At 39.5% G+C, this 21,098-nt stretch overlaps 1 protein-coding gene across 1 annotated transcript; it reads left to right on the top strand.

Annotated features, from left to right (window-relative positions):
- Window positions 1–4,914: 4,914 nt before the first annotated feature.
- Window positions 4,915–8,168, top strand: LOC140125690 (uncharacterized). The gene is made up of 3 exons (XM_072144553.1): window positions 4,915–5,094; window positions 6,693–7,568; window positions 8,013–8,168. Exons 1-3 carry the CDS (start codon window positions 5,059–5,061, stop codon window positions 8,106–8,108), a joined length of 1,008 nt encoding a protein of 335 aa, XP_072000654.1. The 5' UTR covers window positions 4,915–5,058; the 3' UTR covers window positions 8,109–8,168.
- The last annotated feature ends 12,930 nt before the right edge of the window (window positions 8,169–21,098 follow it).

The raw sequence follows: 21,098 nt of genomic DNA on the forward strand, positions 1-21,098 counted from the left end.
ACAGGCACTCAATCTATTCCATTTTACTGGAGGGCCACCTACCTGCTCCTCTGGTTTGAAAAATTTTTGGGACTGCCACATACAGGCACTATCCAAATTAAATTGTCTCCATAGCAGCCTCCACACGTTGTCTCCATTGCTACCTCCAAAAGTCGTCCATATAGCTGCCTCCATACATCGTCCCTTTATCAAACGAGGTGTGTCAGGCAGAAATTTGGGTTGTTTTCATGGATTCCACATCAAAGTTGTTAACTTTGTCGCCACCCTGCTGTGTTATCCACAAAATATACTGGCAAACTTTTATCATTTACCAATATTATTTCAGCGCTTCTTGCGCATCTGTTTACATTCCCCTCACCCGGCATATCCTAAACTTATAAGAACGCTACTACACTTGATCTTATACAAAAGGTTCTTAGAAGTGCTGTTTGGGGAGTAGCCTAGAGACAGGGGCTTGGATTGGCGAAAGCTCGCCTGGCAGCGGAGCACCAGCTCCATGCGCATCAGCCGCTTCTTGCGCATCTGTTTACATTCCCCTCACCCGCCATATCCCAAACTTATAAGAACGCTACTACACTTAACTTGGTGCAGGCTGGGACCGAGTCTGACCCTGGGGCTGGTCATATACTGCCGACGCAGAGAATTGCGGGGCCTACCTCGGTCCAGGTCTCAAAGGCCTACTATACCTCCTCCCAACCCTCCTCCACCTCCTCCTCCTCCGAATTACCATCCGTGGGCATGGCGCCATCAGTCGGTAGCTCTAGGCACAGCAGCAGTGCCGTCGCTAAGCGACAGCAGGCGGTGCTCAAACTGCTGAGCCTAGGCGATAAAAGGCACACCGCCCAAGAGCTATTACAGGGCATTCCACATCAAACTTGTTAACTTTGTCGCCACCCTGCTGTGTAATCCACAAAATATACTTGCAAACTTTTATCATTTACCGATATTATTTCAGCGCTTCTTGCGCATCTGTTTACATTCCCCTCACCCGGCATATCCTAAACTTATAAGAACGCTACTACACTTGATCTTATACAAAAGGTTCTTAGAAGTGCTGTTTGGGGAGTAGCCTAGAGACAGGGGCTTGGATTGGCGAAAGCTCGCCTGGCAGCGGAGCGCCAGCTCCATGCCAAGATCCAACTAACATAGTTTTAACTGCAGCACCTTTAATCTACTACTAGTTCACTGCCTCCATACATGGTCCCCTTATCAAACGAGCTGTGTCAGGCATAATTTTGGGTTGTTTTCATGGCTTCCATGTTAACTTTGTCGCCACCCTGCTGTGTAATCCCCAAAATATACTGGCAAACTTTTATCATGTACCGATATTATTTCAGCGCTTCTTGCTCACCTCCTTTGGTTCCTCTCTGCCACCCATTGGTTTGAAGCCTGAGTCCATTTAGGGTATGTCGCCATGCCACTCTCTAGCCTGCTGCCGCTGCCTCTGCATGCCGTCCCCTATAGTGTCAGGGTCAATTATTGCATGTTTTAGATGCTATCTAGCTTCATTCTGTCACTCTGTCATGGCCATGCTGTTGCCCATAATTTTGGCATAATGGTGCGATTATGCAGCCTCAGAGGCATCCATGCATGCTGCCCCTGCTGTTTCCTGTCCATTTCCGTGGTGTTTCCATCCTTTTCTGAGGTTCCCAGGTGTTTGGCCAAGCTTCCCTGTGCAGAGCCTTGGTCCCCTTGAAAAATGCTCGAGTCTCCCATTGACTTCAATGGGGTTCGTTATTCGAGACGAGCACTCGAGCATCGGGAAAAGTTCGTCTCGAATAACGAGTACCCGAGCATTTTAGTGCTCGCTCATCTCTAATTAAGACCCATAGAGTAAATAATATGTGGCTTAGTAACCAAAAGGGGTTGTACCAAGTTATATTGTTATCTCCTATCCAAAGGATAGACTACAAGAGTGGGCTTGTGGATTTCCAACCACTAATGAATGGAGGGACAGGTCAAGCATGCATCCTTCCAGTCAATTCATTACTATGGGACTAATGGAAATTGGGGAGAACAGCGCTTGGGTATTTGTGGTACTCTTCAACACTGTCTTTGAGATTACCAGAGATAGCTGAGCACTTTGCTCAGCAATTTTTGGAAAATTACATAAGGTTGAATTGAGTGGCAGAATCTGTGCTTAACCTAGCGCTCCATTTATTGGTGAGATTGGGGCACTCATTTTTTAAATTGAGTTGGTACAACCCCTTTAAGGAAGACCTCCAGCAGGAGTACATAGGCCGGGGGCACACATGGCATTTTGAAACAATTTTTGGCCCATTTTTAAGCAGTCCGTTAAAAAAACGCATGCGTTTTTGTCCCGTTTTAATTAAGATAATTGGTAAAAAAGTTTGGTGAGTGTTGGAAAAGGAACAATATTGTGGCACTGACACTTTATAAATAAGGCACAACAGGCGCAGCAAGGGAAAAAAATCTCTCCCAAAGAACTGGCAAAAACACAATAATAAATGTCCCCCAATGTCACAGCTTCATTCTTTAATCACAATTTTCGGTGTATTTTGCAGTGCTGGGCAATCACTTTGCAGTTTTAGGGAGACAGGGACGTTGATGACAAAAAACTTATATACCATACATGAATATGCCCCTGTATTAATATAATGGCTAAAAAGAGCTGCTGCAACTTGATATGTTTAACCCAGGAGAAGTGTCAGTTTTTACCCTTTTAATGGAGAAAAAAACAGGTGGAGATTTCACACATCTTTTACTTAGGGTGATGAAGAAGTGTGGCCTGGAGAGCACTGAAGCAATGGCTAAACCAAACCACATCAATTTCTAAAGCAAACATCTATCCTTCACAATATATTGAGCTGCTTACTTATTGCAAAACATAACAAGTAAAAATCTTCATAATTACTTTTTTATAGCCTTATAGTGTCCCTTTTAGATTTATACAAAAAGTTAGAGAGTTGAACTGAGCACTACAGCACCAAGTGACCTTTGGTGGGTTAAAACAAGGGTCATAATCATGGGCCTCAAAGGTTCATCAGAAAGCGGTGAAGGATTTGAAGCCAATCACTAGCCACCTAGGATCTAATCTTATAAACTTCTCTATAATTAATTGATTTGAATTAGATGTTATTGGTTATAGGTAGGAAATACAAGCCACACAGTAGGCAAGATGCCTACAAACTGTATTTTAGGCTCATGCACACACTAATATGTGCCTGCTGTTGGCGTGCGGGAGAGAAGGAGGGGGTAAGAGCTTCTCGCCCCGCCCCTCTCCATAGAAAATAGTAGCCACACAGCCATCGATATGGCCAAAGATAGATAAGTTCTATCTTTTTGCGGCTACGGCTCGGAACGGTGAGTACTTGTTGCAATCACCGTACCAAGCCTGTGTACCAAAGCCGTCTATGGAGTATGTATGTACAGCTGCAAGCTTATGGCCGTATATACCTTATAACTTAAGATGCTGGTACAAGTAAACAATGATTGGCTTATTTTATCTTTGATCAATGCTCATCTATTGAAAAATTGCACTTTTTTGGTTATATTGCAGAACAGCCTCTGCTATCTGCAATTCTAGATCAAATCCTACGTAACAAAATTTAGTTTAAACAAAGGTTTATTCAATTAAAAAAAAACAAGAATATGCCTTACAGTTGAACAGGCTAAGCAGAAACCATTCACATTATAAGTGAGTTTTGTTGGCTACATATGCATTTACAGTAAACTACAGAACAAAATTTACAATGCAATTCCAAACTTCATGTAAGGGGGTGAATTGTAGCCTTTACAAAGTATTGCTTTTTCTAATCTGAACTGATATGTTTGTACCTTTCATGTTCCTATCATGTATGTGTGTTATCTTCTCTGTGTGTTAAGTTTTTTATTTTTACATACTGTTTAGTGGTTTGTATTGGAGCACATCACAACCAAACGTAGCTAAGAGAGCTGCCATTCTCATTACTCCTCCCTGCAATAACTGAAAAATTAGAAGACAGAGGAGAAAAAAGAGGTGAGAAGGAGAGAAGGGAAAGAGGATGATCCTGAGGTAAAAGTTGGAGAGGAGAATAAGAACAAGGTCTAGAGATGAAAGAGAAGAAAGTTTCCTTTGCTAGAGAAGAATAGAAGACAGATACATGAAGAAATTATCTCTGTTAAAATAAGAGAGAGGTGGTAATGGAAGGAGTCAGTCAGTAAAGCCTGGCTATGGCAAAGGACATTCATGAGGTAAATGTCAGACAAGACTGAAGTAAAGTAAACTAATTCTCAATAAATAGTAAGAGACAAAGGTTTGGGCCAACATTACTGTAGAAATTAGGGAGATCATTTCCTTTCCTGAGAGAGATATCTGCTGAGAGATATAGATGTGTGATTGTGAGGTAAATGACTAATATATCACCATTTCTGACTAGCCAAGTGACCAAGCCAGTGAAATAAAAGACAAATAATTATAACATCCTGTAACTTATTATTGGTAAACTGAGGTCTACCCTTTTTTGGTTGTATTGCAGAACAGCCCCAGCTAACTGGGATCTGCAGTTCAACAAAATTTACAATGCAATTCTAAACTACACATATTTGTGTTTTATTAAGATGTTTTAAAGATGTAAATAATTTTTACAGATTACACTCTGGGGCTCAGCAGCTTGAGTTGTGCCTCAGATCTAAAGTTGGAAACAAGTAAAGGGTTTAACTTACTTGTGGAAAAAACAGTCAGAGACAGATACAGCTGTTACATAATGTTATTCATGCAAACTTAATGTTTATATCTGGGTCACAATATAAATTATCTCTACGTCAAGTTGTCCATTAACAAAATAAATCAACATATGGAATAAAAGGTAAAAATAAATAACAGCGTAGTGACAGATAAATGTAATAGCTACGTATTATATACTGTGATACATTGTGACCTCATGGATATGCTGACATTGGAGTGAACCTATAATTATTGTACCATGACCTAGAGTTCAGCCAGGAGCCTAGTAATGATGGGATACCTTCACTCTTAGAGGTTGTGGGGTTAAGTCACATGGAGGGTAACTTCAGTTTCCCAGGTTGACACCTACGACTTGTGCAGAGAAGGTGCAAATGTTAGGAGTTGGTTCTGCCACTTGCATAAACATGGTAAGGTGTGAAGTGGCCACACTTCTACCATGAGTCAGTGAGCTGGGAACCACTGGAAATTTCAGGGAAACCTATTACATTCAACATGTGCTTCTCCCATCAATTCAGATGCCTGACAGTTATTATATAACAGAATTTTTTATTAGTTTTATATTTGTTTTGATTGTAATATATAGTTTATTTTTTTGATTAAATATTCCGTAGCACTGTATAGAGGTAGTCATTACTCAGATTATACAGTAGTCAAAGCCAAGAACCATGGCCAGAGCAGCTCTTATTTAGGAATGGCCTTGTGATTTTATGTAGTGGTTCTCCTTCAGATAACACCTTGGGGGTTTATAGGTTTAAAATGGTGGTTGTGACATTGTTTATAAGTGATACAATAAACTGTATCAATGTCCATATGACTGGCAAACAATCATATATGTATGACGCAGGATTGTTCCCCCACACCCAAGACTGAGAACAGCAAAGATCAAGTAAATCAGAGATAAGAAAATATTATTGACCTTAATTCTTATGTTATTTTAGTGGAGTATTCTGCAGTGTAAAAAGCCTGGGAGTTTAAAGTTTAACATCTAAAAAGTAAATGTGATCATGGTTTTATGGTGCCAGGTCCCAGGCACCACAGGAATCTTCTCAGTAGGGGGAAAAGTTTGTCACCTTTTGGCACACTTCGCATGCAAATGTTACGAGCCTTAGAGACTCACTCGTGCTCTGGACAAACAAAATGAGCAAGACAGATACAGCTGATGACATTTTCAGCCATGACTACAAAATGATGGACATGACAGGCTGCAAGTTACAGTATACTGCAGAAGAAGTGGTCTACTTTATTCATATATGTGGTATATGTTTATACATTTACTACACTTGTACTGTGTATATAGTTTATCTTAGTATGTCACTCGTCATATGTGCATGTTGTATTTTTTTTAAATATGCACAAACATTTTGTTATAAAGGTTACATTCCCCTGGAATACAATATATGATATACTGTAACAAGTAATGTATCCTACAATGAGAGAGGACCTAGTTTCCTTATAAAATTTTTTTATAAAAATATCGTTCTATTTATATATTATATGTCTATTATCTATCTTTCTATTCCATATATATCTGTCTGTCTACTCTCTATCACCTATGTTTTAAATTATCTATCTATCTATCTATCTATCTATCTATCTATCTATCTATCTTCTATCATCTATCTATCTGTCTTTTTGCAAATCCAATTATATTTAATATAATTTTTTTAAACTTCTAATGTATAAACTCACCTCACCTTTATACCTTAAGTATAAAAATACTGTAGTTAGAAAAGTATTATGTTATTATCAGGGAGAAAAATTCAAAACAAGTTTCATGACAATGTTACTCTAGTAATTAACTGTAATGATGTTACTTATAGCCATTGCCACATAGGTCAAATAAGTAGTTGACCTATACAGTCCATTTTTAGTTCATTTTGTTGGGGTGAAAATGCACACTTGGTTCTATGGGAACCTTCTTCCCAAGGACCCCCTGCTCAGCCCCATTAAGCTTTGAAGTGTTGATGGTGCCAGTGAAGGTGACAATTCACACCTCTGCTTTTAGGATAAAACCTGGGCTGCAGAGCCCCATTCAGCATTTCAACAGACACTCACAAGAGGAGCACACATGGATCTCTCTCTCTTGCAACTGAAGGAGAAGATGTCACTTCCAGAGTACAGCACCCTTCAGCAATGGGGTTACCCTGATTCTGAAGGGTACAACAGCCTTTCCCCAACATCTTCTGTTGACTCCTTCAGCTTTTCACCTCCATATCAAGCCTGCAGCTTTGCTGAAGATAACTATAACAGCTTTCAATCATCCAAGAAAGAAGTTCTTCACACCAGGCAAACAACAGCCAAGAAGAGCCAAAGGAGAAACACAGCCGTTTCCCACCAACGGCAAAGTGCCAGTGAGAGGGAGAAGATGAGAATGAGGAATATCTCCACTTCTCTCCAAAATCTGAGAAGATACCTTCCACCAGCAGTGGCTCCAGTTGGTAAAAACTTGACAAAAATTGAGACACTGCGCCTGACAATCCGCTACATTGCACATCTTGCTGATGTTCTTGGCCTGGATGATGAGACCCTCATGAAGAGAAGGGAAGAAAGCCTCAGAAGATCCAGATGTCCAGTCGGCCTTAACTGCTGCGAAGGCAATATTCATGAAATCTGCCCAGCCACAGGGGCACAGTTACCTGAGACCATCTCTCAGTACTCTACCTCTCCAACAGTATTTCCAGAGACAGCAAACCCTTCCTACATGGACACTACCTCAGCCACAGTAGATATGTCCTCTCCTCAATTCACAGATCAAGGCCTGCCAGAAGATACCTTCTCACCATGTGCCATGAGCTCTACACCACTACATCCATCTGCAGCACTAGACATGAAAGCAATCCAATCCCAGTCGCCAGTTTCTCCAGACCTTGGCTTCTGTCAGGTATGTAGAAAATGTATTTTACTTATCCATATTCATATGCATTTATGTATATAGTATGTTAATACCTTCTGTGGAAACCAAGCTAGACTACCAACCCCCCTACCTATAGTACTGCAATATCTAATCACAAACTGAAATTATAATTTCTACATTTTTTTCTATTTTCTGCACATCACAAACTGAAATTATAATTTCTACATTTTTTTCTATTTGCACATATTATTATTATTATTATTTGCTACCAGTTTTCTTTTAATAATCAGTATCCAGACAATAGCTTATCAGCATTTAGACTTTGAATGTAGCCATTTTAGGGCAAATGTACAATGTATGAATAGACAGCAGATACAATACAAATACACTATGACAAAACAGATTGAAATGTTTGAAGGCTAAAAACTTAATATGATTATTTATAGTATCTTTACTCTTGTCTCCCTACAGGATATGATTGATGATATGTGGGACGAGCTTGAAAACAAAAAACTCTGGACATCATTCCAGACAGAAGAACATCTACAGCTGCAAAATTATTGCTAAATATATGGACACTTTCCATGTTACATCTATGGACTCTTATATGCCATGCATATGTAAATACTGAACAATTTATGAGTGTAAATAACGTATATTTATTACATGTGCTGTATATCATATATTATATTCTTTATTTATTTTATATAATAATATATATATAAGTACAATCTTGTCTATCTGCTTCTAAAAAATATATCTGATTTGATTAATGCAAATCAAATAATTTGATTTAATGCACTAAATAAAACTTTTAATATTAAGAATATCTACCTTTCTGTTTTGGGGAGCTATCAGATAAGGGGCCCTAACTAATGTTTTTAGCACAGTGCCAGAGACGGGATTCTTTGCATCATATTGAAATATAATGCAAGCAGTCCCTGCTTCTCCCACAAAGAAATCACCTCCCTGTCATCATTATTACACTACAGTGCAGCTGTTCTGCTGGCAAGTGGGAATGCCTTATATCATATTTCATAATGATGCAAGGACTCCCTTTCTGGTACTGCGCTTGCTCCAAGCACGCTGGTGTGGCACTAGCCTTCAGGTGTGGAGTCTCTATACATCCCTGTGGACTACACACGGTTGCACTAAATGCATTACTTACAGCCAATCCATTGTAAAGTAGAGCATTTCAAAGTCAAAACCATTTTCTACTTACATAAGAAGAGTATTCTGGCATACACGCATTGAAATAATTGTAATTCTTTGTGCACTGCCTGGAATTGCAATGATTTTCACACATTCGCCACATAAAGGGGGTTGTGTTGGCAGACTGAGCTGTTATGGGACGTTCCTACAGACAGATACTACAGGAGACCAGAGTGAGGCAGAGAGGCGTGGTTAACATAATTAGTAAAAAACAGACATTAATGTAAATATTTCACTGGCAACACTCCTTAGTCCGGCCTGAAATCTGGAGTGAATATGAATGATAAATATATGCAGTTTCATTGCTGTTCTTGGATTGCTTTTGTTGTAAATTCAAAGGGGAATTTTCAGAGATGATATATTTGCTGCAAAATTGCTGCATAACTTTCAATCTCTGCCATTATCAAAATCTGTGCCTTGTCCCCAGTAACTTTCTCATTAAAGGGTTTTCCCAGGAAACAAGTTAGGCCCTATCCCCAGGATAGGGCCTTACTTGCTGATTGGTGGGGGTCTCAGTGATGAGACCCCACAGATCACAAGAATGGGGGGTCTGATGGGGTCCAAGGTACCTGCATCAGGCCCTTGTCGCTCCCAGAGATGAGCGGAGCCCCCCCTATTGTTAACCCCCAGCAGCTCTCCCTCATATTGTGCCATCCAGCAGTTCCCCCTCTTTTTTTGTACCGCCAGCAGCCCCTTCTCTTATTTTGCCTCCCCAGCAGCTGCCCCCCTTATTGTGCCCGCCCCCCCTTCCCTTCCTGGCAGCTCTCCGTCTTATTTTGCCCTGATAAGACAGTTCACGACGCGCTGACCATCTCTGCTACATACAACAGAAGCAGAGATACAGGGATAATGCTCCATAATCATCCGGCAGATGCCAACAGAGTTGATGTCCTGGCACAAACCTTCCAATAGGCAGGACAGGGGGACAGAACCACAAAACTGGGACTGTCCCACTGGATCCGGGATGGTTGGGAGGTATGATATAATCCATCACAAGGATCACATTATTACATGGTTTATAAGATGAATCTTTGTACACTAATTTCAATACCTTACCTTTAAAAATGGTTGTGATTACTATTGGCAGTGGAACCTTTATATTATATTATAATTGTCAACTAGCTATCACATTGTCCTCTTTGGTATTTGCATAAATTGCTTCCTATCTCCAGTTGCTGTGATGTCTTTCATTCTGTACACATCCAATAGGAAGCACCAAGAGACAGGCCCATTGTCAGGCAGCGCTATCTAATTTGATGACCACATTGTAATGTGCCTCATCTACCATTTCCACATTTGTCATGGATTGCATCTCATATCAATCTCTTTTTAATGACTTCAGCTTGCTGTGCATTCATTCTGCGGTGGGTGTGTTATACATTATACAGTCCACAAATTAGATACCTGTGAATTAGGTGCAGTAGTTATTGATTTGACCTAGGTGTTGCTAATTTTAGTATGATAAATGTATTGGAATTGTCTCTGTTGCCATGGCTTAACATTTATATGACTCATATAAATCTCTTACAATCGGATATGAATGGAAATTAATTCTCAGAATTTTCCATTTTATTAATATGTATTGCATCTATGGTCCACAGTAATGAACTGATCATGTATTGATTTTCTGTGGCTGACTATGTCATATTACATGTATCAGCCAAGTCATCCCTGCACCGTAATCGCAAAAAAAATCTTTTTATGTAGAAATTGAGCAAATGCAGACACATCAGCTCATCCTGATCTACAGGCAGTCATCTTGTTTTAGCCTTTCTCACGTGCTAACATTGTAAACCAAAATTTACAACTTGTTTCTTGGGGCAGACAAAGCACCCCAAGTTAAAAAGAAGAGGGTTCATGGTGCAAAAGAAAGTTATGCTGAACATACTTTTCAGGTACAAATCCTGGTGGCAGACCCATCTATCATAACATGCTCATAACACCCAATTCTCATAACATGCTCATAATGTGTCACCACTATATAGATATAATGCTGTTTGATCTGCCAGAGATCTTAGATTATACTCTTCCGTAATTTGAAACTCTCATGCATGTCTCCAGTACTTCTCTCGAGATGCACCAATTCTCTGGAATGCCCTTCCATGGCCTATCAGACTAATACCCCCAAAGGTACAAAAGGGCTCAACAACCCATTTCTTTAGGCAGCCTATCACACATCCACCCTGTGTCCTCCTCCCATGTGTTATCTGGAATACACCAGTTACCATGCTCCAGGATTCATTTTTATTTATCATTTTAGTAAAAGTTCATATAGGTTGTGTCACCCCATCACCCTCATAGACTGTAAGCTCTTGTGTCACCCCCTCATCCTTAAACTGTAAGCTCTTGTGTCACCCTCTCATCCTCATAGACTGTAAGCTCTTGTATCACCCACTCATCCTCATAGACTGTAAGTTCTTGGGTCACCCTCTCATCCTCATAGACTATAAGCTCTTGTGTCACCCCCTCATCCTCATAGACTGTAAGCTATTGTGTCACCCCCTTGTCCTCATAGACTGTAAGCTCTTGTGTCACCCCCTCATACTCATAGACTGTAAGCTCTTGTGTCACCTCCTCATCCTCATAGACAGTAAGTTCTTCTGTCACCCTCTCATCCTCATAGACTGTAAGCTGTTGTGTCAGCCCCTCATCCTCATACACTGTAAACATTGTGCAATACCTTAAACATTTTTGCAGCATTTTTTACATGACATAGGGATAGATAAAAATGTAAAAAAATGTTAAAGGCCCCTTTTATTTTTCATTTTAAGTTTGGGGAGTTAAAGTTACTAAAACTGAAAAAAATATTTTTGTTTTGCAATGTATAGTATATATTTTTTAGTTTTCCATTAACTCAAAATGACCATTATAAATTAATTCCCTAGTGTGTAAAAATCATTTTGATATATTTTATGTATAGTCTCGGGCTAGCAGAGCAACTATGACAATGTTTTTATAGTGTTAAGAGAGATTTTTTTTATAGGGAAATATTAATGTTTATTTATAAATATCTATTAACATTTTGTTTGTGCATGTTTATGTTATATGTTCCCCATAAGGTGCAAGCACAAATAGAGATGTTCGGAGCCTAGCGTGAAGGCGCTGCATACACTTCGGGTGAGTTTAAAAACAATGTATTTTATTATTTATTTGCAGCGCCTTCACTCTAGGCTCCGAACATCTCCATTTGTGCTTGCATCCTATACCCTCCTGAGCATCAACAGGAGGATCTGCCTATTTGCTCTGAAGACCGAGCCGACGGCCAGCAGCATACCATACAAAATCAAAGCTTATACTACCTCATAATAAGGTGAGCAGATTATATAGAATATTTTTAATCCAATTGACGCCTCCGATCCGGAATGTCCGATGAGGATTCGGAGATGCCGGGATTCACTAAGTTCGTGCTTCAAATTTCCTGCATGTGTCGCTTCCCAGTGAGGGCAGCCGGAGTTCACCTTCTTCTTCCCTGTGTGTGTGAGTGCTGATCTTGCGACACAATTTGATTTTTAAATTCCGTGGTTTGTCCAAATAAGTCAGGTTGTCTGACGTCCACGCCCCCCGATTTATGTCGCATGAAAGCCGGCGCCAATGCCCCACATTCCGATTGCGTGCACCAAAAACCCGGGTCAATTCACCCCAAACGGTAAAATTCGGGAAACCCCACGGAAATGCGTCCGATGGACCCTTAGTAAATGTGCCCCATGGTACTAGAATCAAGCATTTTGCGGAACGGAGGATGCGTCTTTTCTATCTGCTTTGGTTTCATGACCTTTGGAGGACCTTTGTTGTTTTGAAATAATTTTACCTATAATAACATCCCCTTTAACTACAGGATGAAATGGAGATACATTAAACCAATAAGTAAATGCAAAGAAACTTCCCATACAACATTTAATTGAATCTACACATGTTTGTTAATGCTCCTTCTATGAGAACCGTTGTGATAGGTGAGTGGAATACAAATGAAGAGATTATATAACTTTATAATCAGCAAACACTGAAGCCACCATCAGCAATGATCAGATTTTTCATTGCATTGCTTTCCGGATTCTAATTAGCCTGGAAGTAATTTTACCACATGTATGTTGAGTATAGGACACATGTATGTATATCATTAACCCCTGGGGTTGTACAAGATTGGGTAGATGATGCTGAATGACCCCAATGGTTACATTGTACCAGGCTATTATGCACAATCATTGTTTCTGAGTGATCATAACAATAACAGGTGGGAAGGAGAGAGCCACAAATGTACGAAGCACCAATCTTTATAAATCTATATATAATAGAATGATTCTCATTGTCATTTACAATAAACCGAGCTGAAGATTAGTCTGAAACATTCCTCCAACTATGATTTTCAAGGACTAAATCAATTACTTGATTCAAGGACAGTTTCAGTTGAGCATAGTTGGTCCATAAATGGTAAAATCCACTTTAAAAGGGCCACTCACATATATCATTAGGACAGGCCTACTATTGATATATAATGCAATGAGTCACTTCTTCCCCACTGTAATAATGAGTAGAGTCCTGTACTGCTGTTTTGCGGGGAAGCAGGGACTCCTTGTATCATATATCACTGATGCACAAAGTTGTGTCCTCTCCTCTGTGATCAGTCCGTGAAACAAGACACTACATGGTCTGTAATTCATGGATCAAACACTGCTCTTACTATTAGTCATAATAATAAAGCATGTCTATTGACATTTGATAACGTTTTTGGGCTCACTTCAACAATAATAATTTTCATTAATATTAAAAATACACATAAATGAAGACAAGTTGCTTTTAAATTAATTATATCATTTTTAATTTAATATCATACATTCACAAATTGTCAACTATTTACAATTATGGGATTTGTGTCTGATCGCTTAGACTTCCACGATATTCCCAATGTCTCACAGTATTCCTTATTTACATTGATTCATAGATACATCAGTCCATAGACCTTGAATAGAGGGGCAGTGTGCTCGCACCCTTATAGTAGGGGATGGGGACACACCTAGTGGAATCATTAGCCGTCTTGGAATCTAAGGCAATGGATCCAAAGAGATTTGCATTAGCAGTATATTTGATGGAATTTATACAAATTGTCCCAAAAAAAATCAGCAAAAATGATTTACACTGCAGGTTTACAATCTTCAGCATGTCAAGTATTGCTGCAGATTCATACTTCTGAAGTTACCTAGTAACTGATCTGGTCCATATGCGGACCTCATGCAGATGTCATCCATTTGGCATCCATATTTTCTTAGTTTCCTTAGATGAAAATGCCTGAGCCGCAAACACAGGCAGGAATAGAAATAAAATAATAAAATAATGAAAACAATAATGAAAACAATCATTACATAAACTTGTTAGGTATTGCTACATCCCAAAATGCCAAATCTAAAATGTAAAAAATATTATTCCTGGTGATGAACCCTGTACATAGGTCTGTACAAATATGTAAAAGTTATTGGCCTCAGAAGGATACATTTTCTTTATTTCATTTGTGACAAAATTGTGTTCTTCTGAAAGATAAATGGTGGCATATAGACCAGAGCTATACCTTGCAGCATTATTAATAATAGGATCCCACACCACAGTCATAGAATTCCTATACTATTCCTATATTATCTCACCCCAGTAATAACAGTAATTTTTCACCCTACTGGGTTATAGCTTCATTTTAATTTGATAAGTGGCAGGACCTGAAATAGAAGAAAAAATTGTTCCTGCAATGTTATAGATCTTGAAATTCTTCGGAGACCTACCAAGTTGTCACATCAGTTTATTGTGGCTGATTGAGTGGACTTTTAATAGATTTTTCCCTTCCCTGCAGAGCACACCTGTAGCCATCCATTTATATAAGGTGGCAAAAGCCGAGCAGCCTTGTCCATTACACAGGGTGTAACAAAAATATCGGAACGGTGGAATATCTCACGAAATACACATCGGATTAAAAAACTAGAAATGTACAGTTCAAATATTTTTCAAAAATCTATCCAATGATACCAAACTTGGCGCCCTACGGTTTTTAAATTTTTGTGACAGATGGCGCTGTAATCGCCAAAAATTAAATTGTGTGCAAAAACATTGAAAAGGGGCTATATTTCGATAAATACACATCAGATCTAAAATCTGAAAGTAGACGTATGCAATATTTTTCTAAAAGCTAATCAAATTCAAGCTCTTAATGTAGAGCATTCAATATTTGAAAACTTTGGTGGCAACAAGAAAAATCCTCATCTTTAGAGAGACTTAAGTTCGGCGGGGACTAACATTAAACCAGCCCCCTGATTGTACCCGGGACACATTGAATGTAGTTTCTACAGAAATTTAAGGTGAAAATACATGGTCAACTTTAGTATAAATGGATAGATTTTTAAGAATGATATTTGTTTCAGAATTATTTTTTGATCCAATGTGTATTTCTCAAGAAATTCCCATTTTTGAATAATTTTTTACCTTTTTAGATTTTTTGGTGATTACAGCGTCATCTGTCAATGAAAATGACTTGAAACACAGATTGAATCAATGTAAACAGAATCCAAGGGGTGGGTGTAGGAGGCTGAGTTTGGTATCATTGGATAAATATTTTTAGTTTTTCAATCTGCTGAGTATTTCGTGAGATATTCCACAGTCACTCTTTGTTACACCTTGCATAACATAACAGGCCACATCAGAAAATAAATAAATGGCCTGGCTGCATAGAAAGGGTTAAAGGAAACCTACCATCAGGGATTTTTCTAATAAGGTAGATACCATGTGTCACGGGTGCTCCTGCAACCCATGATTCAGGTTGCAGGCGCACCCATGTGCCCCCTCTCGCCGGCAGCCTCACTCCAGCGACGGTCTCCTCACTTGAACGCATGCATCCCCGCTTCTTAGGGCGCAAGCAATTTAAAGGGCCAGCACGCCGCTAATTGGCGTTGGCCACCTGACAACCTATAAATGCTCAACCTCTTCCTGTGACCCCTGCCTGATCTTTGTGCTTTTATGTCTAAGAGAAAGCTTTGTTCCATGCCCTTTGCAATTATCCTGATTTCCCATTGTGACCTCGATTCCGTTCTTGACTGCGATCCCCTGCTGCCTGTCTCGACCTCCTGCCTATCCCCGACCACGATTTTGCCTTACAATTCTGTACTATGCCTTGGCCGACCTGGGGGTACCACAAAGCAACAAGTCCAACCTGCTTTGTGGCGCGCCTCTGGTGCTCATTTGTATAAATCCTAACATAACTAATTTAATGGGTTAAAATTTATATAATGTTTCAATAAAAAAAACAATGGGGATCTATGTTATGACAGAAACCTACCATGGAACCACCTTATTAGGTAGATCCATGATGGTAGGTTTCCTTTAATCAACTTAATTGCCACTTGTAAAGTAAGTTACATCTTCATGTTCCCTTTCACCTTTTGTATCTAACATAGTAATTGCTTTTTGGTCAATTATAGCAAATTGAAGTCAGGTGTCTTTGAATAAAAACAGAAGAGAGTTATAATTTCAATGGTAAATTAATAGAAAAAACTGAAAAAAAATTAAAAAAAAGGAAACAACATGGCATTTATTCATTTCAAGGCATTCAATACTCATGACATGTAAATCCATTATGCAGCAGTCTCTTTCATCTGCAAAGTATGATGTATTGCAAAAACTATTCAATATGCTGGTCTAATCCTGGCTTACATTCAGTTTGATGTGGAGGTAGCTGTTGGGATACTGGTGACTTATATGGAGAAAAATTGTGGCACTCAGCTGTGATTGATCAGAATTGTGGACTTCAGGCATTGAAGAAATGAGAAAGTGGCCCTCACCAGGTTAATCTACTTTATTTAGTTTTCAGCCATAGGACAGGGATTTTAAATCGGACACTCCTGCACTTTTTTGAGCCATTTTCTGTCCGATTTAACCTCCCTGTCCTATGGCTGAAAACTGAATAAAAAAGATTAACTTTGTGAGTGCCTCTTTCTCATTTCTTCAATGCTTAATTGGGTTGTTTGGAGCAGCCAGCACATTCACAATTAGATGCTCTATTCATTTGGCATACAAAGTGGGTATAAAATTCTCGTGATCCGAGTGGGTCCTATCACTGTAATCCCCGCCGATCAGTAAGTTAGCTAACTTGTTGTCACCAGACATCCCCTTTAATGCATAGGTGAATTGTGAGGCCTTGGTGTGAAGAGGATGAGGGTAAAGCAGGAAGACTGCCCCAGATATGAAAAATGTAGTCCCCTCACCATTATTGACCACCAGATGTCTTTCTTTTATCCCTTACTGAGTTCTGCTTTTTTTTTGTTTTTGGGTTTCTTTTTTTACTCCCCTCATTCAAAAAGCTATAAGTTCTGAGGCCAATAACTATTTCACATTTTGGTGTAAGGACCTACAGTAGATATAGAAAGTTATCAGACCCCTTTACATTTTTCACTCTTTGTTCTTTTTTTGCTCACTAATGTACACTCTGCTTGACAGAAAAACACAGAAATGTAGATATTGTTGCTAATTTGTTAAACAAGAAAAACTGAAATATCACATGGTCATAAGTATTCAGACCCTTTGCTGTGACACACATATTTAACTCACATGCTGTCCATTTCCTTCTGATCGTCCTTGATATGGTTCTACTCCTTCATTGGAATCCAGCTATGTTTAATTAAACTGATTGGACTTGATTAAAAAAGGCACACACCTGTCTATGTAAGACCTCACAGTAAACAGTGCTCATATTGGCACGACCACAACTCCTGAAGCGACCTCGAAGTCCAACCAAACTAAGAAATCATGGAAGAAGAGCCCTGGTGAGAGAGGTAAAGAAGAACCCCAAGATCACTGTGACTGAGCTTCCAAGATGCAGTATGGAGATGGGTGAAATTTCTACAAAGTCAACTACCACTGCAGCCTCCACCATTTGGGACTTTATGGCAGAATGTGCAGACAGAAGCCTCTCCTCAGTGTACATTATTGAGCGAAAGAAGGAACATTTTTGATCTAACCAATTGGCTGCAATGAAACAAAGAGTGAAACATTTAAAGGGGTCTGAATATTTTCCAAACCCAATGTATGTACGGTGTAATTTTTTGTGGTACATGGTGGAGTTTTAATTTATATCAATTTGGGACCTATAACTGTTTCATAATTTATAAGTCAAATATTTATGGATGGAAAAATGGCAAAAAAGTGGAGAGTTGGACATTTGAGCACTATTTTGCGTTAAAGTTTATTTTATTTTTACTATTATTTCACACCCTGTTAGGTCTGATCACTCATATTACACATGCTGTATTGCAGTGTATAGTAATTTTACTGTTGCTTTCTAATAGCTTGCCATCAGCATCGATCAACTTTCCAAGATGGCTGCCCATTGCCAGCATCGGCCGCAGCAGTTGTGAAATACCTGGAGACCTCCTTGGACGGACAAGCCTGAGGCAACCGCAAGCAGTGACATGGGAGGAGTGTTCATAGAAGGGAGTAATAACCCACTGGAAGTCTGCAGGGCACAAGACATCACAGCAAGTCACAAAAGCGGCTGTAGGTGTGTCACATGACCTGCTGCTCCTATGAGTAGGAGGGGAAAGTTTACCAGGATGATTACAATATGGGTGACCCTATTAAGGTATTGAACTTGCCCTTGTAAACTATTTTTTCATATGTAACCACCTTTAATAGACAAAAGACCTGTGGAAGTCACACATTCAATTGTGTCTTTTAAATTGAAGCTGTCTTGGCAAATATGTTTTTTAACACAGAGCTTGACTTACTTTCTCTACCTGTACTTTGGACATTTATTAAAGTCATGCAAATTACAACTGTTTGCATAGTTTTAGGATGTGTTTGTTTATAGTTGTGACCTAGATAAGAATCATACCGCAATTTATTAGTAATTAATTCAGAAATCCAGATAATTTTAAAGGGCTCCTTTTCTGTTATCACAACATCTATAGAGATTGCACATTCATAGAATATATAATTTTTTCCCTAAATTAACCTTGATCTGATATGTCAAAATGAATTCCCAGCCAAGTCAAGCAAAGGGAAACATTTAGCTTCAACTTGAACTTAAAATATAGAATAAAGACAACTGGCAATGATACTCAGTACGGTTATTAGAAATAGGCATTTCATTAGTATGTTTCATAGAGTAATTCATCTGGGTACCTGTTTAAAGAATTATCTTTCAATGTAATTTATTGAAATTCACATCAAAGTAGCCACTTCTGAGACAGGAACATGAATCCCCCATGACCCTTTTTATGTAGATAAACCAGGTTTTCTCAAAATAACTTAGAAATGACTTCTGGCTTTTGTTGGCTTTGGGATAAGGAAGGTTAAAACAATGATGTCGCATTCAAAGTAGAAAGTACAAATCAAAATGAAGCAGAATTCAGGTGTAAGGGCTCATTTTCATGGTCGTGTGCTCTCCCGGACAGGATCCCGGGTGAACATAGGGCCCGGAGGAGCCGTGTGCTCATTGTGCTGGGACCGGGAGCCATAGAGGTCCATGGTTGCCATGATCTGGGTGTAATGTTTGGCACACAGTTAGAGTAGCTAACAGCTGGTCTGGAGACTTCTATTTCAAATTCATGAATGTGGAGACAGTTTTAAACCTTCTGTTTGTGCGCAAAATCATTAATCCCTTGTTCCCCAAACCTACAGCCCACTAAAAATTATAGCACTCTTCCTGCACCACTCTGCGCCCAAATTAATAAATGCCCCTCAATGTGTATGCTCATGTGTAAGGTGCTCATGAATCAGAAGGCATAAAAGCAGGAAACACAGGAAACAAAACAGTGTCCAAGAATTAAGGTTATGTTATCCAAGGTGTTCTGGGGGAAGGGAAGTATAAGAAAGGTCATGTTCTATATAAAAATTATTTTCTGAATATTATGGACTTTTGGTGAGTGAACACTATTACCTTGAGTCGCAGAGGCTGAGGTCTAATATATAGGAATACAATAAGTATTCCAGTGACACTATGTGAAGATATTTTGAAAAAATTCTCATTTTATTTTTTCACGGGAAAAAATGACGTTTTGGTTCTTCAGACACAGTTTGCCAATAGAAGCTGTAAGAAAAGCATATATATAGCAGCAGATGAGCGCTATGATTTGGATAATGCACCTTAAAGAGAACCCGTCATGCAAAATAACCCCCCTAAACTAAATATATTTTCATAAACTGCCATTAGAGAGCATTGCCTCTATCCCTTCATTGTCCCTCTACATGCCTGTAAACCTAAGCAATGAGGTCCTAAAGCTGTATGCAAATGTCCAATGAAGCATTAGCATATGCAAGCTGTCCGGCTTATTCCTGAGTGGGAGGCACAGCCACACCCCCAGTACATGACTGACTGCCTGTATAATGATGTGAGGCTGTATAACGATGTGCTTCTTGGTGCTGGTGGCCACGCCTCCTGCAGCCTGTGTGTGTATTTAGGAGAGATACAGCAGCTCCAGGCAGCCATGTTACAGCAGAACATGTCAGGCACTTGTGTAGCTGATGTCTGTCTCACACATGTGTATTAGGAGGGAAAGCATGTCAGCAGATAAAGCACAGACACTAGCAATGCTTTACTATACATTACACACATACATGAGCAGAGGGAGGAGAGGGGAGGGGTAACAGGGGTGACATCACTGCCTCTGACCATGTGACCAGCCTCATTTACATGATAAAACATAGATGATTTTACAATGAATAATGTATGAAATAACTAGATAAAGGCTTGGATGGGATCCTTGTGAGCTGCTCCAACAGGTAGAGGTGACAGGACAAGTGACACAGACCTGATGACAGGTGTCCTTTAAGCAGATTAGCTGATGCCGCATTCTTCATAACATAGCACCCACTTTCCCAAGCAGATGAAGAAACTTAAGTGTAATATCGACAATTGCCAATAGGTGGCAGTGACAGAGCCCTCTTATTAAGTCACAAGTGATCAGGTGTTTTCAGGTGACATGCTGCTTATATGTAGAGAAGCTGTCAAATGTATTCCCATGCAAATGATTATTTCAGCTAAGCATTGATGAAGCCACAAAGACTAATGCATCCAATCGTGCGCAGCTTCATAGGAAAAGCAGGGCACTGTCAACCAGGGCTAAGAAGAAGGCACACGGATTGCCTCAAGTGTTACAAGATGCAAAAAGGTGCTTTCGATTTTCAAATGCAAATTTAAAGGGGTTTTCCCAAATCTTTAAGTTGCCTGCTCTTGAGAACAGGACCCCCACTCCCCCTCTCGATCTAGTGAAGGGGACTCACTAATGGGTGGAGTGGCAGGACAAGCATGTATCCTGTTGCTCCATTCAATTGCACTGGATTGACATACCAGAGCACAGCACTCCAGCTCTTTCATTC

This window comes from Engystomops pustulosus, chromosome 4 (assembly GCF_040894005.1).
Source record: "Engystomops pustulosus chromosome 4, aEngPut4.maternal, whole genome shotgun sequence".
NCBI lineage: Eukaryota > Metazoa > Chordata > Amphibia > Anura > Leptodactylidae > Engystomops > Engystomops pustulosus.

Coding starts and splice junctions, on each gene's coding strand:
- LOC140125690 (XM_072144553.1), top strand. CDS start 5,059: ATGTTAGGAGTTGGTTCTGCCACTTGCATAAACATG. Junction 5,095..6,692: donor CTGCCACTTGCATAAACATG/GTAAGGTGTGAA, acceptor CTCTGCTTTTAG/GATAAAACCTGGGCTGCAGA. Junction 7,569..8,012: donor CAGACCTTGGCTTCTGTCAG/GTATGTAGAAAA, acceptor GTCTCCCTACAG/GATATGATTGATGATATGTG.